The 26,978-nt window shown below is 50.8% G+C and overlaps 1 protein-coding gene across 7 annotated transcripts in view; it reads right to left on the bottom strand.

The window, feature by feature from the left end:
• Positions 1 to 26,978, bottom strand: part of LOC119966628 — a 292,892-nt gene that overhangs the window by 216,669 nt on the left and 49,245 nt on the right. For all 7 annotated transcript variants that reach the window (XM_038798641.1, XM_038798640.1, XM_038798634.1 and 4 more), the window contains 3 exons: positions 16,828 to 16,884; positions 6,557 to 6,622; positions 427 to 468 (listed from right to left, as the gene is read on the bottom strand). In XM_038798641.1, the coding sequence (XP_038654569.1) occupies positions 427 to 468; positions 6,557 to 6,622; positions 16,828 to 16,884 (165 nt within the window). The remainder of the gene's footprint in view (positions 1 to 426; positions 469 to 6,556; positions 6,623 to 16,827; positions 16,885 to 26,978) is intronic.

Here is a 26,978-nt window from a genome sequence, read left to right as displayed (position 1 = left end):
AAGTGGAGCCCCCCCCCCTCCCCCCCCCCCCCCCCCCCCCGCCCGGGGGCCAGATCCTCCCCCGCCCCTTCCCCCAGGCCGGCCCCACCGCACACTTACCTGTCAGGTCCCGCCGTGTGTGAAATGAGTAATTCACGCCAGCGGGACTGGGCAAAACGTGATGGCCACTCGGCCCATCGGGGCCCGGAGAATCGCCGAGCGGCCGTTGTCAACGACCCCCAACCAGCCTGGCGGGAATCCCGCCGGCCCACAAAAACCGGTGCCGCAGGATAGGGAGGCCGGCGTCGGGCTGGCAGGGCGGGATTCCGCCTACCCCGGGGATTCTCCGACCTGGTGCAAGGTCGGAGAATCCCAGTCCATAGTTTTCACTGAGACTTATCATCCATCCTGAAATATCCCTTTAACATGAAGATTTAGTGAACTCACAGTCATCCTGCGTGTGATTTCCAAATGGGTCATTGCCATTCCCTGTGGAAAGAGAGGAAGAATAACGGTTTTACACAATGTTTCCATGAACAAACTGAGCGGCAATTGGACAAGCTGAATGAAGTCATCAACAAGAACAAAGAATTATAATCCTGTCATCTGGTATTTTGACACCTCTAACCTCAAAAATATCACGAGACATCAAGTCTATTTTTGTCGGTAAAATATTGGGAAGACTGAAATTATTGGGCTCGATTCTCCGACTCCGTTCGCAGTGCCCCCCCCCCCCCCCCGACGATTCTCCGCGATGGGCCGAGTGGCCACCCTTTTTCAGCCAGACCCACCGGTGTAAATCAAACGAGGTCCTTACCGGCGGGACCTGGCTCCGCGGGAGGCCTGCGGAGTCCTCGGAGGGGGTGGGCGCGAGGGGATCTGGCAACGGGGGGTGGGGGGGGGTGCCCACGGTGACCTGGCTCCGCGGGAGGCCTGCGGAGTCCTCGGAGGGGGTGGGCGCGAGGGGATCTGGCAGCGGGGGGGGGGGGGGGTGACCTGGACGATCGGAGCCCACCCATCTGTGGGCGGGCCTGTGCCGTGGGGGCACTCTTTCCCTCCGCGCCGGCTGCTGTGATGGTCGGCCATGACCGGCGCAGAGACGAACCCACCTGCGCATGCGCTGGGATCACGCCAGAACACGCTGGCGCTCCCGCGCATGCGCCAACCCGCGCCGGCGGAGGCCCTTCGCCAGCGCCGGCCTAGCCCCTGCAGGTGTGGAGGATTCCGCACCTTCCGGCCGGCCTAACGCCGGAGTGGTTCACGCCACTCCTCAGCGCCGGTACAGCCCGCCCGGCCGGATAGTGGGCAATCCCCGCCATTGCCTTTGATCTCCGTCAGACTTCACTACCTAGCAACCAACTCCGTCCCTCGCCTTTGAAACTGCAAAAGACTGGAGGTCAGATTGTTTGAAACCTTGGGTGTCATATGTCAGCCATGGAAACCATGGAATGCCAGCAGTACTGGGAGCCATTCGGCCCCTCGGGTCGGCACCGGCCCTCTGAAAGAGCTCCCTACCCAGGCCCACTCCACCGGCTTGTTCCGTAACCCCACCTAAACTTTTGACACGAAGGGGGAACTTATCATGGCCAATCCATCTAATCTGCACATCTGTGGGAGGATACTGGAGCACCCGGAGGAAACACAGAAAGTCACCAGGAGAATGTGCAAAATCCACACAGTTAGCAACCCAAGGTTGGAATCAAACCCGGGTCCATGGTGCTGTGATGCAGCAATGCTAAAAACTGTGCACCGTGATGCCCCTGTGGGCAGGTGGGTGAATGCAGATTACACATAGATCACAGCAACCCCATAAAGCAGCACAGAGTCTCTCCATCCTGCACAGCCTCATTCAGACTGGGCGGTATGTGCTTTAACTCAAGGGCACAAGAGTGACTCAAGGGGGAACCAGGGAGTTGATTCGGGGGAAACAGGGAGTTGATTCGGGGAAAACAGGGATTTGATTCGGGGGAAACAGGGAGTTGATTCGGGGGAAACAGGGAGTTGATTCAGGGGAAACAGGGAGTTGATTCAGGGGAAACAGGGAGTTGATTCGGGGGAAACAGGGAGTTGATTCGGGGGAAACAGGGAGTTGATTCGGGGGAAACAGGGAGTTGATTTGGGGGAAACAGGGAGTTGATTCCAGGAAACAGAGAGTTGATTCGGGGGAAACAGGGAGTTGATTCGGGGGAAACAGGGAATTGATTCGGGGGAAACAGGGAGTTGATTCGGGGGAAACAGGGAGTTGATTCGGGGGAAATAGGGAGTTGATTCGGGGGAAACAGGGAGTTGATTCAGGGGAAACAGGGAGTTGATTCGGGGGAAACAGGGAGTTGATTCAGGGAAACAGGGAGTTGATTCGGGGGAAACAGGGAGTTGATTCGGGGGAAACAGGGAGTTGATTCGGGGAAACAGGGAGTTGATTCGGGGGAAACAGGGAGTTGATTCAGGGAAACAGGGAGTTGATTCGGGGGAAACAGGGAGTTGATTCGGGGGAAACAGGGAGTTGATTCGGGAAACAGGGAGTTGATTCAGGGAAACAGGGAGTTGATTCGGGGGAAACAGGGAGTTGATTCAGGGAAACAGGGAGTTGATTCTGGGGAAACAGGGAGTTGATTCAGGAGAAACAGGGAGTTGATTCGGGGGAAACAGGGAGTTGATTCGGGGGAAACAGGGAGTTGATTCGGGGAAACAGGGAGTTGATTCAGGGAAACAGGGAGTTGATTCAGGGGAAACTGGGAGTTGATTCAGGGGGAAACAGGGAGTTGATTCAGGGAAACAGGGAGTTGATTCAGGGGAAACAGGGAGTTGATTCGGGGGAAACAGGGAGTTGATTCTGGGAAACAGGGAGTTGATTCGGGGGAAACAGGGAGTTGATTCGGGGGAAACAGGGAGTTGATTCAGGGGAAACAGGGAGTTGATTCGGGGGAAACGGAGTTGATTCGGGGGAAACAGGGAGTTGATTCAGGGGAAACAGGGAGTTGATTCAGGGGAAACAGGGAGTTGATTCGGGGGAAACAGGGAGTTGATTCTGGGGAAACAGGGAGTTGATTCGGGGGAAACAGGGAGTTGATTCAGGGGAAACAGGGAGTTGATTCGGGGAAACAGGGAGTTGATTCGGGGGAAACAGGGAGTTGATTCAGGGAAACAGGGAGTTGATTCGGGGGAAACAGGGAGTTGATTCAGGAGAAACAGGGAGTTGATTCGGGGGAAACAGGGAGTTGATTCAGGGAAACAGGGAGTTGATTCAGGGAAACAGGGAGTTGATTCAGGGGAAACAGGGAGTTGATTCGGGGAAACAGGGAGTTGATTCGGGGGAAACAGGGAGTTGATTCAGGGAAACAGGGAGTTGATTCGGGGGAAACAGGGAGTTGATTCAGGGAAACAGGGAGTTGATTCGGGGGAAACAGGGAGTTGATTCAGGGGAAACAGGGAGTTGATTCGGGGGAAACAGGGAGTTGATTCAGGGAAACAGGGAGTTGATTCGGGGGAAACAGGGAGTTGATTCAGGGGAAACAGGGAGTTGATTCGGGGGAAACAGGGAGTTGATTCAGGGAAACAGGGAGTTGATTCGGGGGAAACAGGGATTTGATTCAGGGGAAACAGGGAGTTGATTCGGGGGAAACAGGGAGTTGATTCGGGCGAAACAGGGAGTTGATTCGGGCGAAACAGGGAGTTGATTCGGGGGAAACAGGGAGTTGATTCGGGGAAACAGGGAGTTGATTCAGGGAAACAGGGAGTTGATTCAGGGAAACAGGGATTTGATTCGGGGGAGGTTGACTTTGGGGTGATGTGGTTGAGGCTAATTGAAAAATATGTCAATCACCCAAACCTTGTTGCAGCTGAAACTGTTCAGCTGGAGTGGAATGAATCCCGCAATTCAGCCACTCATGCACCATGGGCGCGATTCTCCTGAGTCACGAAGACTCGGGAAGCTGGCGTCAAAAACGGGCGGGTTTGACGCCAGGTTCCGCCCCCCCCCCCCCCCCCCGACCGGGAACCGATTCTGCTCCCCGGTCGGGGCTAGCATCGCGCGACCGTGAACACCGGCATAGCGGGCTTAACGAATTTCGTTAAGCCCCCTAGCCAGAGTTAGCGACAGCTGACGTGTCAGATGACGTCAGCCGTGCATGCGCGGATTGGACGACTCCAACCCGCGTATGCGTGGATGACGTCATCACGCATATGCGTGAAACCCGCGCATGCGTGGGCCGGTATGCCCCTCAGCCGCCCCGCGAATGGATACAGCGGGGCGGCGGAGGGAGAAAGAGTGCACGGGATAAGTACCCACTGTCCGCGATCGGTGCCCACCAATCGCGGGCCCATGGCACCCTTGGCACGGCCGTGGTACTGCCGTGCCAATCGGTGCCAAGGTTCCCCAGATCGGGACTTTACGGCCGTTTTTACGAACGGTCAGACCAGGTGTGTTTTACGTTCACAAAAACGGTCGTAAAGGCCTTGGAAATCGGCCCATCGGCCAGGGGTGAATCGCTGCTCGCCGTAAGAAAACGGCGGGCAGCGATTCGTGTCGGGAGGCGGGCGTGGGGGGGGGGGGGAGGGAGAATAGCGGGAGGGCGTCGGACCAGCGTGGCCGTAAAAATTTACGCCGCCCGCTATTCTCCGCACCGTCGTGAGTGCGGAGAATCGCGCCCCATTTTTCTGTATCAGTGACATTGATTGCTGCTTACTGACCTCCAAAATCACTGACTGCTACGCTGTGCCTGTACTATTGTCCAACCAGGCATGCAAATATATCCCATTAGAAAGTTGTCAATGGCACACTGCCAAAGACAGTATTTGTAATCCTTGTCTCTGTGCTGAGGTACGTTTGACTAAGTCCCCCCCCCCCATAGGCCAGCTTCAGCGCAAGGTCTTGGAGCGAACATCTGGACAATGCATCTTCCTGAGATGAGAGCTTAGGATGCTACAGAGTGGCAAACAATATGGCCACTTAGTCATGTGGTATTAGGCAAAGGTGGTGTGGGGTCTTGCCAAAGCAGCATACGAAGAATGGACAGGGCATTGGTGTTGCCCAGGGCATGAGACAATGGGCTTTGAGAGACCGTTTCAGACAATGTATGGACAAAGGGTGGTCCTCAGGGTATAAATGCTAACCGTAAAATCTCTGTCTTTGATAGCGCAGTGAGCAGACCATCAGGAACATGGAGCCTGGTCACCTCGCTCTCATTCATGATCACAGGCAGAAGACATCAATGGCAGGGCCCAGCCTGTCAAAGGCAGGAGCAGCACCATCAAGAGGAAGGGGTGGAAGGGGAAATGGTGGCGCAGTGTGATTGTCACTCGATTCATAATCCAGAGAGCCATGGCAGGATCTGAGGCTCCAGTTTCAAATCCTACCATGGCAGAAAGTCATATTTGAATTTAATAAACTTTTAGAATTAAAAACTAAAAATGACCATAAAGTCATTTTTGATTGTTGTGAAAACGCTTCCGGTTCGCGGATATACTTCAGGGAAAGAGATTTGCCAGCCTTTCCTTATCTGGACTACGTGTGACAATCTGGTTGACTCTCAAATACCCTCTGAAATGGTGGCCAGTTAGGGATGGGCAATAATCTCTGGACCAATCAGCGGCTAACATACCTCCAGATGCCAGTGAACCAGTGTCACTGTGGACTAGTTCAGACACAGCTACATTGACATGCTTGGAGTCAGGCCTCTAGCTTATCTGCCCACCCAAGCAACACAAAATGCAAGTGCTGACAGCCTCTTACAATGTCTTCATTCAGGTTTGCACCAGACTCCCCCCTTGTTCAATCTAACCCACCTTACAGTACGGGTCAGGAGCGTGCCTGAGCTCAGCGCGCAGCATCCAGCCCAGTGGGTACAGCTGCTGACAACGTTCACACTCTGGCTGATGAGCAGCAGGTTACATTAAATCGACACAGCTCCCAGCCAATGAGCATCGCCAACAGGAGAAAACAAATCATGTTCCGGTGACGTTCAATATCATTACCAGGGCTGAAACCCCATCAACATCCTGGGTTCCCAGGTAATTATGGTCCACAGCCATCTCTCCATGTTAGAGAGAGGCAAGTGGTAATATAGCATGAGGGGCTCAACCTCACATTAAACATGGGCAAGGCAAAGAGGCAGCTCTCCATAAACTACCAGAGCCAGTACAGGGATTAAACCCTGTCGAGAATCAGCAGCACCAACAGGATTTCTCCTCATTCTTTACTTGGCTTCAGAAGGGAATCTTAACCTATGGGTGTCGATGGTTCACGGTGACAGTGAGATGCTTATTATCAGGCTGCTTGCTCAGGTCAAGCTCAGCTTACCCACTGGGGGCCTCACTATAAAATTAGAAGGAGAATTATGACAGGAAATCCTGTTTCACAATTTGAATTTTTAAAAAGCCATGAAGTTTTTTTCAATCACTGAGGGTGAAATTAGTTTTTATTCTTTGTTCGAAATGGCCTCACCGTGACCCACCTGTCAGCTGAGCAACGAGCCCGAGCTTCTATTGCTCTGATTGGATTTACTGGGAGCCCTTTCACACTATCAGCTCGGAGCAATGTCGACAGACTAACTCATTTCAAAATGCTCAATGATCTTACCTCCACGCGATGGCACTCCAAACTGTCCCCCACCAACCACGTTAATTGGCATATTGCTTCCCTGTTCTGAAATTAAAGATTAAAGAATTCAGATCAAACGTTACATGTCAAAACTGCAATTCAAAATATTCCCGCCTGAATCTAAGTGCTCCATATGGATCGTATTAAAAAAATTGTTTTGCACGACTTATCTTGAACCGGAATAGACACTATGGAATTAACCATGCTTCTTGAACCCAATCCGGGATGAAATCACATCAATTACCTCAGGATAACTCTGCTGATGCAGGGGGAAGGATAAACCACAGGACCTATCAAATCACTTCCACTCTGCTGTGAAAATTCAAGACTTCAAAACTATACTCTGCTTTCTGGAAAGTGGACAATTTATTTCTTTTGGTTGGAATGGCTGCTTCAGATTGGCCACCTTCACAGATTGTTATAACTCACTGAATTGCACGGCAGGTGGTCTAAGGTAGCTACCAGACACACAACGCAACATCTCATGACTCGTGAGAGACCGGTCAGTTGATTCAGGGGAGTTAGGGGTTGGCGTCTGGGAGACCGGAGATGTGGGGCGGGATTCTCCCAAAGGGAGAGCTGACGCCGGAGTGAAAACCGGAGTGTTTCACTCCGGCGTTGGAGGCCGCTCCTCACCCCTTATTCTCCCACCCCCAGGGGGCTAGGAGCGGCGCCACGTCATTTACGCGCACCGGGCCTTGGCGTCGCGTAAAAGCAGCGTCGCGTAAATTACGTGACCGGCGCCGCGTAAATGACGTCACCCATGCATGCGCAGGTTGGCCGGCGCCAACCCGCACATGCGCAGTTGCCGTTCTCCCCGCGGGCGCCCCGCAAGAAATGGACGAGTGATCTTGCAGGGCGGCGGAGGAAAGGAGTGCGTCCTTCGGACAGGACGGTCCGCCGATCGGTGGGCACCGATCGTGGGCCAGACCCCTACTGAACGCCCCCCCCGGTGCTCGGTCCCCCCTCCCCCACCCCACAGGCTGCCCCCGCAGCGTTCCCGCACTGTTCACGCCGGCAGTGACCAGGTGTGGTCGGCGCTGGCGTGAACCCGTCGTACGGGGCAGGCCGCTCGGCCCATCCGGACCGGAGAATCGCCACTTGCCCGTAACAAATGGCGAGCGCCGATTCTCCGAGCGGCCAGCCGTAAATCTCGGCGCGCCGGTTTGGTGGGGGGGGGGAGTGGGAGAATTGCAGGCAGGTGCCGGGGCGGCGTAGTGGGACTCGCCCGGCTCCCCAGCGATTCTCCCACCCGGCGTGGGGGGGGGGGGGGGGGGGGGGGGGGGGGAATTGCACCCGGGGTTTTCACAAGCAGAACATGGAGAGTTAGGCCAAATTAAAAGTAGGACCTAAAAGGATTAATAGCAGTACCACGTGCGAGCAAGAATAGAAAATAAAGGAGATGCCAGGATATATATATAGTCAGTGTGAATGCCCCGTGTCCTTATTTGTTGTCAACACTGTAACCTACTCAGCTGAGCCACCTTCCCAATTTTCTGGACCCAAGTTTGGGTTTCTCTGATTGGCCATGCCTCTGAGCATTTGATGCCAGTGTTGAACACTTGAACCAATACACAAATGTGCTATATCTTCTGGGCCAACAATATCACAGAGAATGAGCACCAGACGGCCAGACTGTTGACGGCCTGTGGGTCACATTCTTTCGGGGTAATCTGCAGTCTCACATACTCGGCGATGTCGGATACGCCAACAACAAAGGGATAATCACAATGTTGGGCATTTATTATGGGCCCACCAACAGCCAGCAAGAGATAGAGGAGCAGATAGATAGATTTTGGATAGGTGCAAAAGTAACAGGGTTTTTGCTGTCTGAGATTTTAACCTCCCCTATATTGTCTGGGACTCACTTAGTGCTGGGGGGTTTGGATGGGGCAGAGTTTGTAAGCTGTATCCAGGAAGCCTTCTTGATGCAATATGTAGATAGTCCAACTAGGGAAGGGGCAGTACTGGACCTGGTATTGGGGAATGAGCCTGGACAGGTGGTTGAGGTTTCAGTAGGGAAACATTTTGGAAGTAGTGACCACAATTCCGTAGGTTTTAGGATACTTTTGGATAGGGATGAGGGTAACCCTCACGTTAAGGTGCTAAACTGGGGAAAGGCAAATTACGATAACGTTTGACAGGAATTGAAGAATTTGGATTGGGTACGGCTGTTGGAGGGTAAATCAACATCGGACATGTGGGAGTCTTTCAAGCAACAGTTGATTAGGATTCAGGAAAGTCAAGTTCCTGAGAGAACAAAGGATAAGAATGGGAAGTTTCGGGAGCTTGGATATTGAGGGATATTGTGAACCTCGTCAAAAAGAAAAAGGAGGCTTTTGTACAGTTTAGAAGGGTGGGGACAGTCGAAACCGTTGAAAGGTACTTAAGCAGGAAATTAGGAGGGCAAGTTGGGGGTCATGAAATGTCCTTGGCAAGTAGGATTATGGTAAATCCCAAAGCTTTTTATTCATATTTAAAAAGCTAGAGGGTGGCCAGGGAAAGGATTGGACCACTTAAGGACAATGGGGGGAATATATGTGTTGAGCCAGAGGAAATGGGCGAGGTACTAAATGAGTGCTTTGCATCAGTGTTCACCAAAGAAAAGGATTTTGTGGGAGATGATTCTTGGGTAGGGAGTGTCGATAGTCTGGGTCATGTTGACATCAAAAAGGAGGAGACATTAAGATAGATAATTCTCCTGGGCCGGGTGGGATTTACCCCAGAATACTGAGGGAAGCAAGGGAGGAAATGGCTGGGGCTTTGACTGACATCTTTGTATCCTCATTGGCTACAGGTGAGATCCCAGAGGCCTGGAGGATAGCTAATGTGGTAGCACTGTTCAAGAAAGGTAGCAGGGATAATCCTGGAAACTGTAGGCCGGTGACGAAGGGGGTGTCGTGCCTCACTAACTTGATTGAGGTTTTTGAGGAGGTGACAAAGATGATTAATGAGGAGAGGACGGTGGATGTTGTTTACATGGACTTCAGTAAAGCCTTTGACAAGGTGCTCATGGCAGACTGGTACCCAACATGAAGTCACACAGGACCAGAGGTGAGGTGGTAAGATGGATACAGAACTGACTCGGTCATAGAAGTCAAAGGGTAGCAGTAAAAGGATGTTTTTTCTGAATAGAAGGTAGTGACTAGTGGTGTTCCACAGGGATCGGTGCTGGGGCCTCTTGTTTGTAGTGTATATAAACAATTTGGAGGGAAATGTAGCTGGTCTGATTAGTAAGTTCGCAGATGACATTAAGGTCTGTGGAGTGATAGATAGTGTTAAGAATTGTCAGAGGTTGCAGCAGGGCATAGATAAGTTGGAGACTTGGGCAGAGAAATGGCAGATGGAGTTTAGTCCGGCCAAATGTGAGGTAATGAAATGAAATGAAATGAAAATCGCTTATTGTCACGAGTAGGCTTCAATGAAGTTACTGTGAAAAGCCCTTAGTCGCCACATTCCGGCGCCTGTCCGTAATGCACTTTGGTAGGTCTAATATAGAGGTGAAATATACAGTAAATGGCAAAACTCTTAGGAATATTGAAAGTCAGAGAGATCTGGGCATGCAGGTCCACAGATCTTTGAAGGTGGCAACACAAGTGGACAAGGTCGTCAAGAAAGCACATGGAATGATTGCCTTCATTGGACAGGGCATCAAGTATAAAAACTGGCAAGTCATTCTACAGTTGTACAGAATGTTGGAAAGGCCGCACCTGGAATATTGCGCATAATTCTGGTCACCACATTACCAGAAGGATGTGGAGGCTTTGTAGAGGGTGCAGAGGTTTACCAGGATGTTGCCTGGTTTGGAGGGTGTCAGCTATGCGGAGAGACTGAATAGAAGTCTACACGACTATGAGGGGCATGGATAGAGTAGATGGGTCGGCATTCTTTCCCAGGGTGGAGGGCCATTCACCAGGGGGCATACGTTTAAGGTCCATGGGGCAAGGTTTAGAGGAGATGGGCGAGGCAGGTTTTTTACACAGAGGGTGGTGAGTGCCTGGAACACGTTGCCAGGAGAGGTTGTGGAAGCAGATACATTAACGGCGTTCAAAAGGCATCTTGACAAACACATGGATAGGATGGGTATAGAGGGATACGGCACAAGGAAGGGCTGAGGGTTTTGGCCAAGGGTGGTATCATGACCAGTACAGGCTTGGAGGGCCGAAGGGCCTGTTCCTGTGCTGTATTGTTATCTGTTCTTTATTCTACCAGCTTGTGACACTTGTGGTGCAACACTTCAACGATAAATGTTCAAAGATATCGGATTAATAGGGCAGGGAGGTCGTAAGTATTGAACTGTTTTGTCGGATATGCTCTGCGATCGCTTGGCCTGCGGTATCAATAATATGGAAACCAAGAAAGAGCTTTAGGGTGAAGCATCCCTGATTTTTCAGCAGGTGTTGCAGATCTCCCTCTCCCAAGAGAATGCGGAACGCGGCATCCGAGCGACACAAGAGACGGAGGTGAACGTTTGAGGCATCGCCCCTCACGTGGTACCCCCGTGGCCTGGGGCGTGGGCCGCTGCGACACTGGCCTCTGGGAGAGGAGCTGGTCACCGAGGCGTGCGACATCCCCAGTCATGACTGGAGGCTACATGTGGACAGCGGTCTGGTCGAATCCGCTGGCAGCAGGAAAGCCAGCGATCCAGGCACCCCAGTCCAAGTAGGCGTCAGCCGTGGGCCGGGCCTTGCGTCTGGATGGCCCAGAAGAGGCCGAGGATGAGGCTGAGATGCAGCTGAACGGTTGAGCAGTGTCCCGTGTGAACTCTATTTGCGGTCTGACAGAGTTAATGGTCAAATGCCCCATATGGAGCCGGATACGGGAGCGGCTGCTTCTGTAGTGGCGCACAGCACTTTTAACCTTATCAAACAAGGAATGCATATTCTGTCTCTGGCCGACATAACAGCTTGTTTGGCCACTTATACAGGGGAACAGCTGAATATAGTGGGGTCGTGCACGAGACTGAGCAAATTCCCAGAGGTTTTCCAGCCTGGTTTAGGAACCATTAAAGGGGCCGTGGCTAAAATCCAGGTGGACCCGGAAGCTCAGGCCGGATATTTTCCTGTCTGCCTGGTTCCCAGTGGAGGAGGCAGAGACTGAACGTCAGCATTTGGAAAGTTTGGATAATATTCGGCCTTTGCGCTTCGCTAATTGGGCGACGCCAGTGGTTCCTGTAACAAAGCTGGATAAGACAGCTCATCTCCATGGAGACTATAAATTGACAGTGAACATGGCTTTGAGGCTACACCATTACCCTTTATCTCACTTTGAGGATTTATCAGCAACATGGGCCAGTGGCTGTACATTCATGACATTGGACATCAGCAACGCTTATCTACACCTGGAGATCGATAAATCCTCAAGGAAGACCATCAAATTAACATGCTCCAGCGTCCCAGGTTCGATTTCCCGCTGGGTCACTGTCTGTGTGGAGTTTGCACGTTCTCCCCGTGTGTGCTTGGGTTTCCTCCGGGTGCTCCGGTTTCCTCCCACAGTCCAAAGATGTGCAGGCTAGGTGGTTTGGCCATGATAAATTGCCCTTAGTGACCAAAAAAAAGGTCAGGAGGGGTTATTAGGTTATGGGGGCAGGGTGGAAGTGAGGGCTTAAATGGGTCGGTGCAGACCCGATGGGCCGAATGGCCTCCTTCTGCACTGAATGTTGTATGTTCTTTACGAAGGTGCGTCATCTGGTGCCATACGGTGGGCAGCATTGGCAGCTACCAGGGGAATTGAAGGCTTTCTCCTCAAAATTGTCGGAGTTGACTGTGTAGGCGGAATCCCCCTGTGGGGCACCAGGGTTGTTGATCGGGCAAAGGGACAGGCTACCGTACTGAAGGACCTTCAGAACGGATATCCCAGAGTGTCCAAAATGAAGATGCTGGCGTGTTACTATGTCTGGGGACCAGGAATGGACACGGATATCGAGAGGTTGACCCAGCGGTTCTCCATCTGTCAAGAGCACCTGAAGTATCCTGTGGCTGTACGCCTACATCCTTGGGAGTGGCCGGCACACCGATTTCTCTAGTCCCTTCTTGGCTTCAATGTTTCTCGTCCTAATGGATGCCTGCTCGAAGTGGCTGGAGGTCCACAAGGTGGCGCCAATCACCTGCAGGGCGACCATGGAGCGGCTTGTGCATTTCGCTTTCCACCCACGGAATCCTGGAGGTGCTCGTGACTGACAACAGGGCCTTTTTCATGAGTGAGGAGTTTGCTGCCACGCGCAGTTAATGGGGTGGCGGCCGCTGAGATGCTCATGGGGCGTAAGCTTTGTACACGAAGGAGTTTGATGCTACAGGACATTAGTGTGGAGCTGTGTGGTGACCAAGATTTGCAAGGACGTTGCTGACTTCCACATTTTGCAACAACGGTGCCACCAGGCTCTCTTGAATTGAGATTAGGAAAACATTTTTCATTCAAAGAGTAGTGAACCTGTGGAACTCTGTACCACCGAAGACTGTGGAGGCCAAATCACTGAATATATTCAAGAAAGAGATAGATCATTTTAGTGGCATCAAGGGATGTTCAGAGAAAGCAGGAATATGATATTTTTTATGATCTGGGACCAGACGCCAACAGTTGCTCGGACACCAGAGGGAGGGTTTCAGTTATCTGGAGCACTGGGAGATCTTCCCGGGCAGGTGCGACCTGTATAAGAAGGATGGGTTGCATCTAAACTGGAGAGGCATAAATATCCTGGCCGCGAGGTTTGCTAGTGTCACACGGGGAGGGTTTAAACTAGTGTGGCAGGGGGGGTGGGTACCGGAGCAATAGGTCAGAAGGTGAAAACATTGAGAGAGAACTAGGGAATAGGGCCAGTATGGCTCTGGGGAAGAGCAGACAGGGAGATGTTGCTGAAAACAGCGGGTCTGGTGGCCTGAAGTGCAAGAAGTTTTAATGCAGGAAGTATAACGGGTAAGGCAGATGAACTTAAAGCTTGGATTAGTACTTGGAACTATGATGTTGTTGCCATTACAGAGACCAGGTTGAGGGAAGGTCAGGATTGGCAGCTAAACGTTCCAGGATATAGATGTTTCAGGCAGGATAGAGGGGGAGGTAAAAGGGGTGGCGGAGTTGAGCTACTGGTTAGGGAGAATATCACAGCTGTACTACGGGAGGACACCTCAGAGGGCAGTGAGGCTATATGGGTAGAGATCAGGAATATGAAGGGTGCAGTCACAATGTTGGGGATTTACTACAGGCCTCCCAACAGCCAGCAGGAGATAGAGGAGCAGATAGGTAGACAGATTTTGGAAAGGAGTAAAAGCAACAAGGTTGTTGTGATGGGAGACTAACTTCACCAATATTGACTGGGACACACTTAGTGCTAGGGGACTGGACGGGGCAGAGTTTGTAAGGAGCATCCAGGAGGGCTTCTTAAAACAATATGTAGACAGTCCAACTGGGGAAGGGGCTGTACTGGACCTGGTATTGGGGAATGAGCCCGGCCAGGTGGTAGAAGTTTCAGTAGGGGAGCATTTCGGGAACAGTGACCACAATTCAGTAAGTTTTAAAGTGCTGGTGAACAAGGATAAGAGTGGTCCTAGGGTGAATGTGTTAAATTGGGGGAAGGCTAATTATAACAATATTAGACAGGAACTGAAGAACCTAGATTGGGGGCGGATGTTTGAGGGTAAATCAATATCTGACATGTGGGAGGCTTTCAAATGTCAGTTGAAAGGAATTCAGATCCGGCATGTTCCTGTGTGGAAGAAGGATAAATATGGCAAATTTCGCGAATCTTGGATAACGAGAGATATTGTAGGCCTTGTCAAAAAGAAAAGGGAGGCATTTGTCAGGGCTAGAAGGCTGGGAACAGACGAAGCCTGTGTGGAATATAAGGAAAGTTGGAAGGACCTTAAGCAAGGAGTCAGGACAGAGAAAAGGGCTAACAAAAGGTCATTGGCAAACAGGGTTAAGGAAAATCCCAAGGCTTTTTACACGTACATAAAAAGCAAGAGGGTAGCCAGGGAAAGGGTTGGCTCACTGAAAAACATGGGAGTGAACCTATGTATGGAGCCAGAGGAAATGGGCGAGGTACTAAATGAATACTTTGCATCAGTATTCAGCAAAGAGAAGGAATTGGTGGTTGTTGAGTCTGGAGAAGGGTGTGTAGATAGCCTGGGTCATACTGAGATCCAAAAAGACGAGGTGTTGGGCGTCTTGAAAAATATTATGAAATGAAATGAAAATCGCTTATTGTCACGAGTAGGCTTCAAATGAAGTTACTGTGAAAAGACCCTAGTCACCACATTCCGGCGCCTGTTCGGGGAGGCTGGTACGGGAATCGAACCGTGCTGCTGGCCTGCTTGGTCTGCTTTCAAAGCCAGTGATTTAGCCCAGTGTGCTAAGTCCCCAGGGCCTGATGGGATCTACCCCAGAATACTGAAGGAGGCAAGAGAGGAAATTGCTGAGGCCTTGACAGAAATCTTTGGATCCTCACTGTCTTCAGGTGATGTCCCAGAGGACTGGAGAATAGCCAATGTTGTTCCTTTGCTTAAGGGTAGCAAGGATAATCCAGGGAACTACAGGCCGGTGAGCCTTACGTCAGTGGTAGGGAAATTACTGGAGAGAATTCTTCAACACAGGATCTACTCCCATTTGGAAGCAAATGGACATATTAGCGAGAGGCAGCACAGTTTTGTGAAGGGGAGGTCGTGTCTCTCTAACTTGATGGAGTTTTTCGAAGAGGTCACAAAGGTGATTGATGCAGGTAGGGCAGTGGATGTTGTCTATATGGACTTCAGTAAGGCCTTTGACAAGGTCCCTCATGGCAGACTGGTAAGAAAGGTGAAGTTACATGGGATCAGAGATGAGCTGGCAAGGTGGATCCAGAACTGGCTAGGTCATAGAAGGCAGAGAGTAGCAATGGAAGGGTGCTTTTTCTGATTGGAGGGCTATGACTAGTGATGTTCCACAGGGATCAGGGCTGGGACCTCTACTGTTCATAGTATATATAAATGATTTGGAGGAAAATGTAACTGGTCTGATTAGTAAGTTTACAGATGACACAAAGGTTGGTGGAATTGCAGATTGTGATGAAGACTGTCAGAAGATACAGAGGATTTAGATCATTTGGAGACTTGGGCGGAGAGATGGCAAATGGAGTTTAATCCGGACAAATGTGAGGTAATGCATTTTGGAAGGTCTAATGCAGGTAGGGAATATACAGTGAATGGAAGAACCCTCAACAGTATTGACAGTCAGAGAGATCTTGGTGTACAGGTCCACAGGTCACTGAAAGGGGCAACACAGGTGGAGAAGGTAGTCAAGAAGGCATACGGCATGCTTGCCTTCATTGGCCGGGGCATTGAGTATAAGAATTGGCAAGTCATGTTGCAGCTGTATAGAACCTTAGTTCGGCCACACTTGGAGTATAGTGTTCAATTCTGGTCGCCACACTACCAGAAGGATGTGGAGGATTTAGAGAGGGTGCAGAAGAGATTTACCAGGATGTTGCCTGGTATGGAGGGCATTAGCTATGAGGAACGGTTGAATAAACTCGGTTTGTTCTCACTGGAACAAAGGAAGTTGAGGGGCGACCTGATAGACATCGAAATATTATGAGGGGCATAGACAGAGTGGATAGTCAGATACTTTTTCCCAGGGTAGAGGGGTCAATTACTAGGGAGCATAGGTTTAAGGTGCGAGGGGCAAGGTTTAGAGGAGATGTACAAGGCAATTTGTTTACACAGAGGGTAGCGGGTGCCTGGAACTCGCTGCCGGAGGAGGTGGTGGAAGCAGGGACGATAGTGACATTTAAGGGGCATCTGGACAAATAAATGAATAGGATGGGAATAGAGGGATACGGACCCAGGAAGTGTAGAAGATTTTAGTTTAGACGGGCAGCATGGTCGGCGCAGGCTTGGAGGGCCGAAGGGCCTGTTCCTGTGCTTTACTTTTCTTTGTAAGAAGTCTTACAACACCAGGTTAAAGTCCAACAGGTTTGTTTCAAACACGAGCTTTCGGAGCACGGCTCCTTCTTCAGGTGAAATGAGATTTCACCTGAAGAAGGAGCCGTGCTCCGAAAGCTCGTGTTTGAAACAAACCTGTTGGACTTTAACCTGGTGTTGTAAGACTTCTTACTGTGCTCACCCCAGTCCAACGCCGGCATCTCCACATCATGGTTACTTTTCTTTGTTCTTTGTTCTTTCTTTGTTCTTTGATTGTTTTTTTACTGGGAGCCCTTTCCCATGATCAGCGCGGAACAATGTCAACAGACTAGCTCATTTCAAAAAGCACAATGATCTTACCTGCAATCTGTCCCCTGGCTGTGATGTGAATTGGGGCATTGAACATGTTTGCTGCATCTGATATTAAAGATTAAAGAATTTAGATCAAACCTTACATGTCAACACTGCAATTCAAAATATTCCCGCCTGAATCTAAATGCTCCTTATGGATCATATTAAAAAAATTATTTTGCACTACTTATCTTGAACCGGAATAACACTGGGGAATTAAGCATAGTTCCTGAACCCAATCCGTGATGGAATCACATCAATTACCTCAAGATAACTCTGCTGATGCAGTGGGAAGGATATACCACAGGACCTATCAAATCACTTCCACTCTGCTGTGGAAACTCAAGACTTCAAAGCTAAGCTCTGATTTCTGAAAAATTGACACTTGTTTTTGTTTTGATTGGTATGGCTGCTTCAAATGAGGCACCTTCGCAGCTTTTTATAAAACACTGAACTGCATGCCAGGAGGTCTAACGTAACCACCACACAGAGCGCAACATCTCACGACTCGTGAGAGACCGGTCAGTCGATTCAGGGGAGTTAGGGGTTGTCCGCGGGAAGACCGGGTAGGGGGGTTACATTGGGGAGACCGTCAGCGAGTTGGATGCGATGCAGAGACATGTCACTGGTGATAGGGGTTGGCACAGAGCTGTGGGGGTACAAATCGGTGGAGATGGAGGGTGATTCAGGGGCAGGTCGGATCAGATGGAGTAGGGTGAGTCGGGGGAGATGGGGGTTGACCTGGGAGTGACAGGGGGATGATCGGTGAGATGTATGTTGATGAGTGGGGACTTGTGCGATTTAGCATGGCTAATCCACGTAAACTGCACATCTTTGGTCTGTGGGAGGAAACCGGAGCACCCGGAAGAGCCCCACGCAGACACGGGGAGAACGTGCAAACTCCGCACAGTCAGAACCTGTGAGGCAGCAGTGTTCACCTCTGTGCCACCGTGCCACAATGCATTCACAATAAGGTAGCTGAACTAACAGCGTAAATAGATAGAAACAGCTACGATATAGTTACAATTACAGAGACATGCCTGTGGGGTTAGCAAGGATGGGAACGGACATACAGAACACGAAGAGTGCGACATAGAGTGAACGTGGAGAGGATGTTTCCACTAGCAGGAGAAACTCAAACACGAGGGAAGAACATCAGATTAAAGGGACGATCTATAAAGCAGAGATATCGAGGGATTTCTTCAGCCAGAGGGTGGTAAATCTGTGGAACTCTTTGCCGCAGAAGGCTGTGGAGGCCAAATCACTGAGTGTCTTTAAGACAGAGATAGATAGGTTCTTGATCAATAAGGGGATCAGGGGCTATGGGGAGAAGGCAGGAGAATGAGGATGAGAAAAATATCAGCCATGATTGAATGGCGGAGTAGACTCAATGGGCCGAGTGGCCTCATTCTGCTCCTATGTGTTTTGGTCTCTGGTCTTATGTGGCGACCAGAACTGTACACAATATTTCAATTGTGGCCTCACCAGGTTTTATACAATTCTAACATTATATCCTTACTTTTATATTCTCTAACGCTGCCAATTCCATATGTTTTCTTAACAACTTTGTCTTCTTGAACTGCTGCCTTTCGGGACCTGTGTACCTGTACGCCGATACCTCTCACTTCATCTACCCCTCTTCATATATTCCCATTTATTGTGTACTCCCTACAACTGTCCGACCTCCCGAAATGCATGACCTCACACTTCTCTGTGTTAAATTCTATCTGCCGTTTTATCGCCCACTCCACCAATCCATCTATATCATTCTGGAGATTATAGCTATCCTCTACACTGTCCACCACTCGGCCAATCTTTGTGTCTACTGCAAATTTGCCAATCGCGCTCCCCACGTGCACGTCCAAATCGTTAATATTTAACACAAACAGTTAGGGTCCCAACACCAAGAACATGGAATACCACTTGAAACAACTTTCTAATTTCAAGGGCAGCCGTCGACCATTATCCTTTGAAATGAAATGAAAATGAAAATCGCTTGTCACGAGTAGGCTTCAATGAAGTTACTGTGAAAAGCCCCTAGTCGCCACATTCCGGCACCTGTTCGGGGAGGCTGGTACGGGAAATGAACCGTGCTGCTGGCCTGCCTTGGTCTGCTATAAAAGCCTGCGATTTAGCCCAGTGTGCTAAACCAGCCTTTGTTTCCCGTAACTAAGGCAACTTTTTATCCATTCTGCCACAATGCCCTGTATCCCATGGGCTTTCACTTTCTTGACCAATCTGCCAATCTGGAACTTTGTCAAATGCCTTGCTAAAATCCATGTGCACCACATCCACTGCACCACCTTCCATCAGCCCTTCTTGTCGCTTCCTCAAAGAATTGGGTCAAATTGTGAGGCAAGACCTCCCTTCAACAAATCCATGCTGACTATCCCTGACTAGTCCGTGGCTTTCTATGTGACAGTTAATCTGATCTCAGGATTGATTCCACTAATTTCCCCACCACTGACATAAGACTAACTGGCTGATAAATGTTCGGCATTTCCTTTGATCCCTTTTTAAACAATGGAACCTTGTTTGCATTTCTCCAGTCCTCCGGCACCTCCCCTATGTCTAATGAGGATTGGAAAATCATCCTCAGATCATCTGCTATCTCCTCCCTGACTTCCTTCAGTAGCCACAGAAACAATCCATCCGGCCCTGGCGACTTATCAACTTTCGAGGAATTCAATCCTTCGAGTACTTCCTCTCTCTTTATGATTATCCCATCCAGTATCTCACAATGTTCCTCCTGAACTATTGTATCTCAATCATCCATTTCCTTTGTAAACACGGAGACACAGCCGGGATTCTCCTTTCCGAGGACTAAGCCCCCACACCGGCGGGAAGAGCGGCACCAACGACTCCGGCGTCAATGGTTCCCCCAAGGTGAGGAATTCTCACCTGGCTCGGGGGCTAGGTGGATGCCGGAGGGGTTGGCGCTGCTGCAGCCGGCGCTGAAGGGAGTGCGCGAGTTTGCGCATGCGCCAAAGGGCCGGCGTGATCTCGCGCATGCGCGGAACCGTCGGCGTGTTTTGGCGCATGCACAGGGGGGTGGTTCCCTTCTCCGCACCGGCCATGGTGGAGCCGTACAGGAAGGAGTGCCCCCAAAGCACAGCCCCGGCCGCAGATCGGTGGGCCCCGATCGCGGGCCAGTCCACCGTGGGGATCCCCCCCTGGGGTCGGATCCCCCCATGCTCCCCCCCACCCCCCCCCCGAGGACCGCCCCAGCTGATAGTCCCGCTGGTACGTGAGCTGAGTGATTCACGGCGGCGGACTGGCCAAAAACGGGCGGCTGCTCAGCCCATCGGGGCCCGGAGAATTGCCGGGGGGGGGGGGCCTCTTCCAACGGCCCCCTACCGGCGTTGTGTGAACCTCGCACCCGCAACGGCGCCACAGAATACGGCAGCCGGCGTCGGGGGGGGGGGGGCAGGGCAGGATTCACGCCACCCCCCCGGGATTCTCCGACCCGGCCCGGGGGGGGGGGAGGGGGGGGGGGGGTTGGAGAACCCTCGCTAAACATATTCACTTAAAACCTTTCCCACAGCCTCTGCATCTACACACAAGTTCCCCTCTTCATCTCTGATAGACCCCATCTTTTCCTGAACTAACCTTTAATCATTAATATGTTGGCGAAACACATTTGAATTTTCTTTAACTTTCCTTGCTAATCTTTTTTCATGCTCTGATGTGATAGAATTCTTCAGAAAGATGGAGAGTGAAGTAGTTGAATCTAAAACTAGGGTCGATAATCGAAATAAGAGGAACTATGAAGATGTGAGATGCAAATTGACAAAGATAGATTTGGGAACCTTACTAAAGGGCTGGACCATGGGTAGATAATGGTTCATAGTCACCTGAGGAAGGAGCAGTGCTCCAAAAGCTAGTGTTTGAAACAAACCTGTCGGACTTTAACCTGGTGTTGTCAGACCTCTTACTGTGCTCACCCCAGTCCAACGCCGGCATCTCCACATCATATTTAAAGAATGTGTGAATGAATTATAACAATTACTCATTTCTGTCTGGCACCCCAATAGAAGAGGAAAGGTGGTTCAGCCATCGCTTTCAAAATAAATTAGGGATAATATTAAATCCAAAAAGGAGATATATAAAATTTCCAGAAAAAGCAGCAAGCTTGAGGATTGGGAGCATTTTAGAATATTAGAACACGTAGTTTGAAATGAAAATGAAATGAAAATCGCTTATTGTCACGAGTAGGCTTCAACTGAAGTTACTGTGAAAAGCCCCTAGTCACCACATTCCGGCGCCTGTTCGGGGAGGCTGGTACGGGAATCGAACCGTGCTGCTGGCCTGCCTTGGTCTGCTTTCAGAGCCAGAGATTTAGCCCTTTGCTAAATAGCCCCTGCCTTCACAGAAAAGGGCGCAAATAACCTCCGAGATATGTTTGAAAACTAAGGGCCCAGTTAGAGGGCGGAATTGAAGGAAATCAGCATTATTAAGAAAATGGTGCTGGGGAGATCAATGGGGTTAAAGGCTGAAACATCACCAGGCCTGATAATCTACATCCCAGAGTAAGAAAGGAAGCAGCCCTGGAAATATTGGATACATTGGTGGTTATCTTTCAAAATTCTATAGGGCGCAATTCTCCGCTCCCCAGGCCGGGTGGGAGAATAGCGGGAGGGCCCCCCAACAAATTTCATGCCCCCCTGGCGCCCCCCGCGATTCTTCCCCCCCCAACCCCACCCCCGCTCGGAAGAATCGCCGCTTGCCGTTTTTCACGGCGAACGGCGATTCTCCGCCCCGGATGGGCCGAGCGGCCTGCCGTTCGCGGCCGTTTCACGATGGCGGCAAGCTCACCTGGCCGCTGCCGTCGTGAAACGGGAGTGAGAAGCCCGTTTGGGGTTTGTAGGTGGCCTACAAAGGAAAGAGCACCACGACTTGGATGGGTCGTTCTTTGTACAATGTGTGCAGGAGGGTTTTCTGACACAATATGTTGACAGGCCAACAAGAGGTGAGGCCACTTTGGATTTGGTTTTGGGTAATGAACCAGGCCAGGTGTTAGATCTGGAGGTAGGTGAACACTTTGGAGACAGTGACCACAATTCGGTGACCTTTACGTTAGTGATGGAAAGGGATAAGTATACCCCGCAGAGCAAGAGTTATAGCTGGGGGAAGGGCAATTATGATGCCATTAGACATGACTTAGGATGTGTTGGTTGGAGAAGTAGGCTGCAAGGGTTGGGCACACTGGATATGTGGAGCTTGTTCAAGGAACAGCTATTGCATGTTCTTGATAAGTACGTACCAGTCAGGCAGGGAGGAAGGGGTCGAGCGAGGGAACCGTGGTTTACCAAAGAAGTGGAATCTCTTGTTAAGAGGAAGAAGGAGGCCTATGTGAAGATGAGGCGTGAAGTTTCAGTTGGGGCGCTTGATAGTTACAAGGAAGCGAGGAAGGATCTAAAGAGAGAGCTGAGACGAGCAAGGAGGGGACATGAGAAGTCTTTGGCAGGTAGGATCAAGGAAAACCCAAAAGCTTTCTATAGGTATGTCAGGAATAAAAGAATGACTAGGGTAAGAGTAGGGCCAGTCAAGGACAGTGGTGGGAAGTTGTGTGTGGAGGCTGAGGAGATAAGCGAGATACTAAATGAATACTTTTCGTCAGTATTCACTCAAGAAAAAGATAATATTGTGGAGGAGAATGCTGAGACCCAGGCTATTAGAATAGATGGCATTGAGGTGCGTAGGGAAGAAGTGTTGGCAATTCTGGACAAGGTGAAAATAGATAAGTCCCCGGGGCCGGATGGTATTTATCCTAGGATTCTCTGGGAAGCCAGGGAAGAGATTGCTGAGCCTTTGGCTTTGATTTTTAGGTCATCATTGGCTACAGGAATAGTGCCAGAGGACTGGAGGATAGCAAATGTGGTCCCTTTGTTCAAGAAGGGGAGTAGAGATAACCCCGGTAACTATAGGCCGGTGAGCCTAACGTCTGTGGTGGGTAAAGTCTTGGAGAGGGTTATAAAAGATACGATTTATAATCATCTAGATAGGAATAATATGATTAGGAATAGTCAGCATGGTTTTGTGAAGGGTAGGTCATGCCTCACAAACCTTATCGAGTTCTTTGAGAAGGTGACTGAACAGGTAGACGAGGGTAGAGCAGTTGATGTGGTGTATATGGATTTCAGTAAAGCGTTTGATAAGGTTCCCCACGGTCGGCTATTGCAGAAAATACGGAGGCTGGGGATTGAGGGTGATTTAGAGATGTGGATCAGAAATTGGCTAGTTGAAAGAAGACAGAGCGTGGTAGTTGATGGGAAATGTTCAGAATGGAGTTCAGTTACGAGTGGCGTACCACAAGGATCTGTTCTGGGGCCGTTGCTGTTTGTCATTTTTATAAATGACCTAGAGGAGGGCGCAGAAGGATGGGTGAGTAAATTTGCAGACGACACTAAAGTCGGTGGAGTTGTAGACAGTGCGGAAGGATGTTGCAGGTTACAGAGGGACATAGATAAGCTGCAGAGCTGGGCTGAGAGGTGGCAAATGGAGTTTAATGTGGAGAAGTGTGAGGTGATTCACTTTGGAAAGAATAACAGGAATGCGGAATATTTGGCTAATGGTAAAATTCTTGGTAGTGTAGATGAGCAGAGGGATCTCGGTGTCCATGTACATAGATCCCTGAAAGTTGCCACCCAGGTTGATAGGGTTGTGAAGAAGGCCTATGGTGTGTTGGCCTTTATTGGTAGAGGGATTGAGTTCCGGAGCCATGAGGTCATGATGCAGCTGTACCAAACTCTGGTACGGCCGCATTTGGAGTATTGCGTACAGTTCTGGTCGCCTCATTATAGGAAGGACGTGGAAGCTTTGGAACGGGTGCAGAGGAGATTTACCAGGATGTTGCCTGGTATGGAGGGAAAATCTTATGAGGAAAGGCTGATGGACTTGAGGTTGTTTTCGTTAGAGAGAAGAAGGTTAAGAGGTGACTTAATAGAGGCATACAAAATGATCAGAGGGTTAGATAGGGTGGACAGCGAGAGCCTTCTCCCGCGGATGGAGGTGGCTAGCACGAGGGGACATAGCCTTAAATTGAGGGGTAATAGATATAGGACAGAGGTCAGAGGTGGGTTTTTTACGCAAAGAGTGGTGAGGCCGTGGAATGCCTTACCTGCAACAGTAGTGAACTCGCCAACATTGAGGGCATTTAAAAATTTATTGGATAAGCATATGGATGATAAGGGCATAGTGTAGGTTAGATGGCCTTTAGTTTTTTTTTTTCCATGTCGGTGCAACATCGAGGGCCGAAGGGCCTGTACTGCGCTGTATCGTTCTATGTTCTATGTTCTATGTTCTATGACTGTGCTCGGGAGGGGACAGACCCGCGATCGGTGCCCCGCGATCGGTGCCCAACGATCGTCGGGCCGGCGTCCGAATCGGACGCACTATTTCCCCTCCGCCACCCCACAAGATCAAGCAGCCATGTCCTGCGGGGCGGCTGAGGGGAAAGACGGCCACCGCGCATGCGTGGGTTCGTGCCGTCAGCATCATGACGTCAGCCGCGCATGCGCGGGTTGGAGCCGGGCAACCTGCGCATGCGCGGCTGACGTCATTAGGCGCGCCGGCCGCTTCATTCTTGGCGTGACGCCCCCGTGGCCGAGAGTTACGGAGCGCCGCTCCTAGCCCCACCAGGAGGGGAGAATAGGCGGGCGAGGAGCGGCCTCCGAGGCCATCGTGAAACTCGGGATTTTTCCCGGAAGCGGAGAATTCCGCCCATAGACTCTGGGACAGTTCCTCTGGACTGGAGAGTGGCAAAATGTAACCACACTATTGAAAAACGGAGGGAGAGAGAAGAAAGGGAGAATTTCAGACCATTTAACCTGACATCAGTCGTGGGGAAGATGCTAGAGTCTATTATAACACATGATAACAGAACATCTGGAAAGCATCAATGGGATTGAACAAAACCAGCATGTGTTTGTGAAAGACAAATCAGGCTGACCAAACTTACTGGAGATTTTTGAGCATGTAACTAGTAGAATAGATAAGGGAGAACCAGTGGATGTGGTGTATTTGGGCCTTCAGAGGTTTTGGACACTAAGGGCAATTTAGCATGGCCAGTCCACCTAACCTGCACATCTTTGGACTGTGGGAGGAAACCGGAGCACCCGGAGGAAACCCATGCAAACAAGGGGAGGACGTGCAGACTCCTCGCAGACAGTGACCCAAGCCGGGAATCGAACCTGGGACCCTGGAGCGTGAAGCAATTTTGCTAACCACAGTGCTACCGTGCTGCTCCCCCCCCCCCCCCCCCCCCCCCCCCCCCCCCCCCCATAATAACCTTTCTTAAATAGTGGGACCACATTAGCTGTTCTCCAATCCTCTGGCCAGAGAGAAATTAAAAATTTGGGCAATTTCCACCCTCGCCTCCCACAGCAGACGGACACAATTCATCCGGACCTGGAGATTTGTCAATTTTTAAGCCTGCCATTACCCACTCCCTGTGACAATTTGCTCAAGAACCTCACAATCTCTCCCCAAGTTCCAAAACTACCTTTTCATTCTCTTGGATGAAGACAGATGTGAAATATTCATTCAACACCCTCCCAATGTCCTATGGCTCCACCCATAGATTTCACCCTTGGTCCTTAATGGGCCCTAATCTCTCCCTGGTTATCCTCTTCCCATTGATATACTTGGAGAATATCTTGTGATTTTCCCTACTTTTCCCAGCCAGAGCTTTCCCACATCCCCTCTTTGCTCTCCTCATTGACTTCTTAAACCATCCTGAATTTTCTCCACGAATGCCTCTGCAGACGTGTTCCCCTGAGACTTGTTAAAAGCCTCTCTTTTCCTTCTCATTGTATCCTGAATATCTCTGGCCGTCCATCGTTCTCTGGGTTTGTTACACCTTCCTATTACCCTCAAGGGAACATATTTGGACTGCACCCTCCCCATTTCATCTTTGAACACCCCCCACTGCTCTTCTGTACGTTTCCCCATGTGTAACTCTTTCCAGTCGACCTTGGCCAGACCCTGCCTTATTTTGTTAACATCTTCTCTCCCCCAATCCATTAGATTGGATCGACTTGGATTGTTTTCCTTGAAGCAGAGGAGACTGAGGATGGACATGATTGAGATGTGCAGAATTATGGGGACATAGATAGAGTAGCCAAGAAAAAATGTTTCGCCTTGGTGGATGGGTAATGAGCCTGCGGGCATAGATTTAAGATAACGGGGGAGGAGGTTCAGTAGGGATGTGGGGAAAAACTTTTTTCCCCAGAATGTGGTGGGAGTTTGGTGCCTGAAAGGATACTGGAGGCAGAGAACCTCATAACATTGAAGAAGTATTTACATTGGCACTTACAATCGCAGGGCCTACAAGCCTATGGGCTGGGAAATGGGGATTAGAGTGGTTAGGTGGTTGGTTTTGACTGTGCAGATGTGATGGGCCAAAGGGTCTTTTCTGTGATGTATGATTCTATGGGCACAATTCTCCGACCCCCACGCCGGGTGGGAGAATCGCGGGAGTGCCGGGCGATTCCCGCCATGCCGCCCTGGCACCCGCACGCGATCTCCCCCCCCCCCCAAAACAGCGTGCCGCGTTTCACGACAGGCCGCACAGAGAATCGCTGCGCGCTGTTTGTAGCGGGCGAGCGGCGATTCTCCGGCCCGGATGGGCTGAGCGGCCTGCCCAATCTGACGTGTTGACGCCGGCGCCAACGACACCTGGTCGCTGCCGGCGTGAACAGCGCACGAACGCTGCGTATGCGGCCTATGGTGGGGGGGGGCGAGGATCAAGCACCAGGGGGGCGCTCAGTAGGGGTCTGGCCCGCGATCGGTGCCCACCGTTTGGCGGGCTGGCGTCTCTAAAGGAGGCACTCTTTTCCTCCGCCGCCCCGCAAGATCAATCCTCCATCACTTGCTCCCGCTGGGAGCATGGCAACCGAGCATGCAGACGGGTCTCCCAGGTGATCAGAGGCCCCCAGGTGGTTGGCCTCTGGGCTGGATGGCGCCCCGGCACTGCTGATGCTAGTTGGGCACCTTGGCACTGGCACCCTGCAGTGACACCTGTGTATCCTGGCAGTGCCTGGCTGGCATCTAGATGGCAGCATCAAGGTGCCAATATGGTACCTTTCCCATATCGGTGATCGTGCCCGGGGGGAGCAAGCCTTTATGATGTGAGGGGTCTCGAGGACCCCGCAACAGAT

Source organism: Scyliorhinus canicula, chromosome 5 (genome assembly GCF_902713615.1).
Source record: "Scyliorhinus canicula chromosome 5, sScyCan1.1, whole genome shotgun sequence".
Lineage (NCBI taxonomy): Eukaryota > Metazoa > Chordata > Chondrichthyes > Carcharhiniformes > Scyliorhinidae > Scyliorhinus > Scyliorhinus canicula.
The sequence above is the reverse complement of the archived record's forward strand: the minus strand, read 5'-3'. Positions and strand labels throughout refer to the sequence as shown.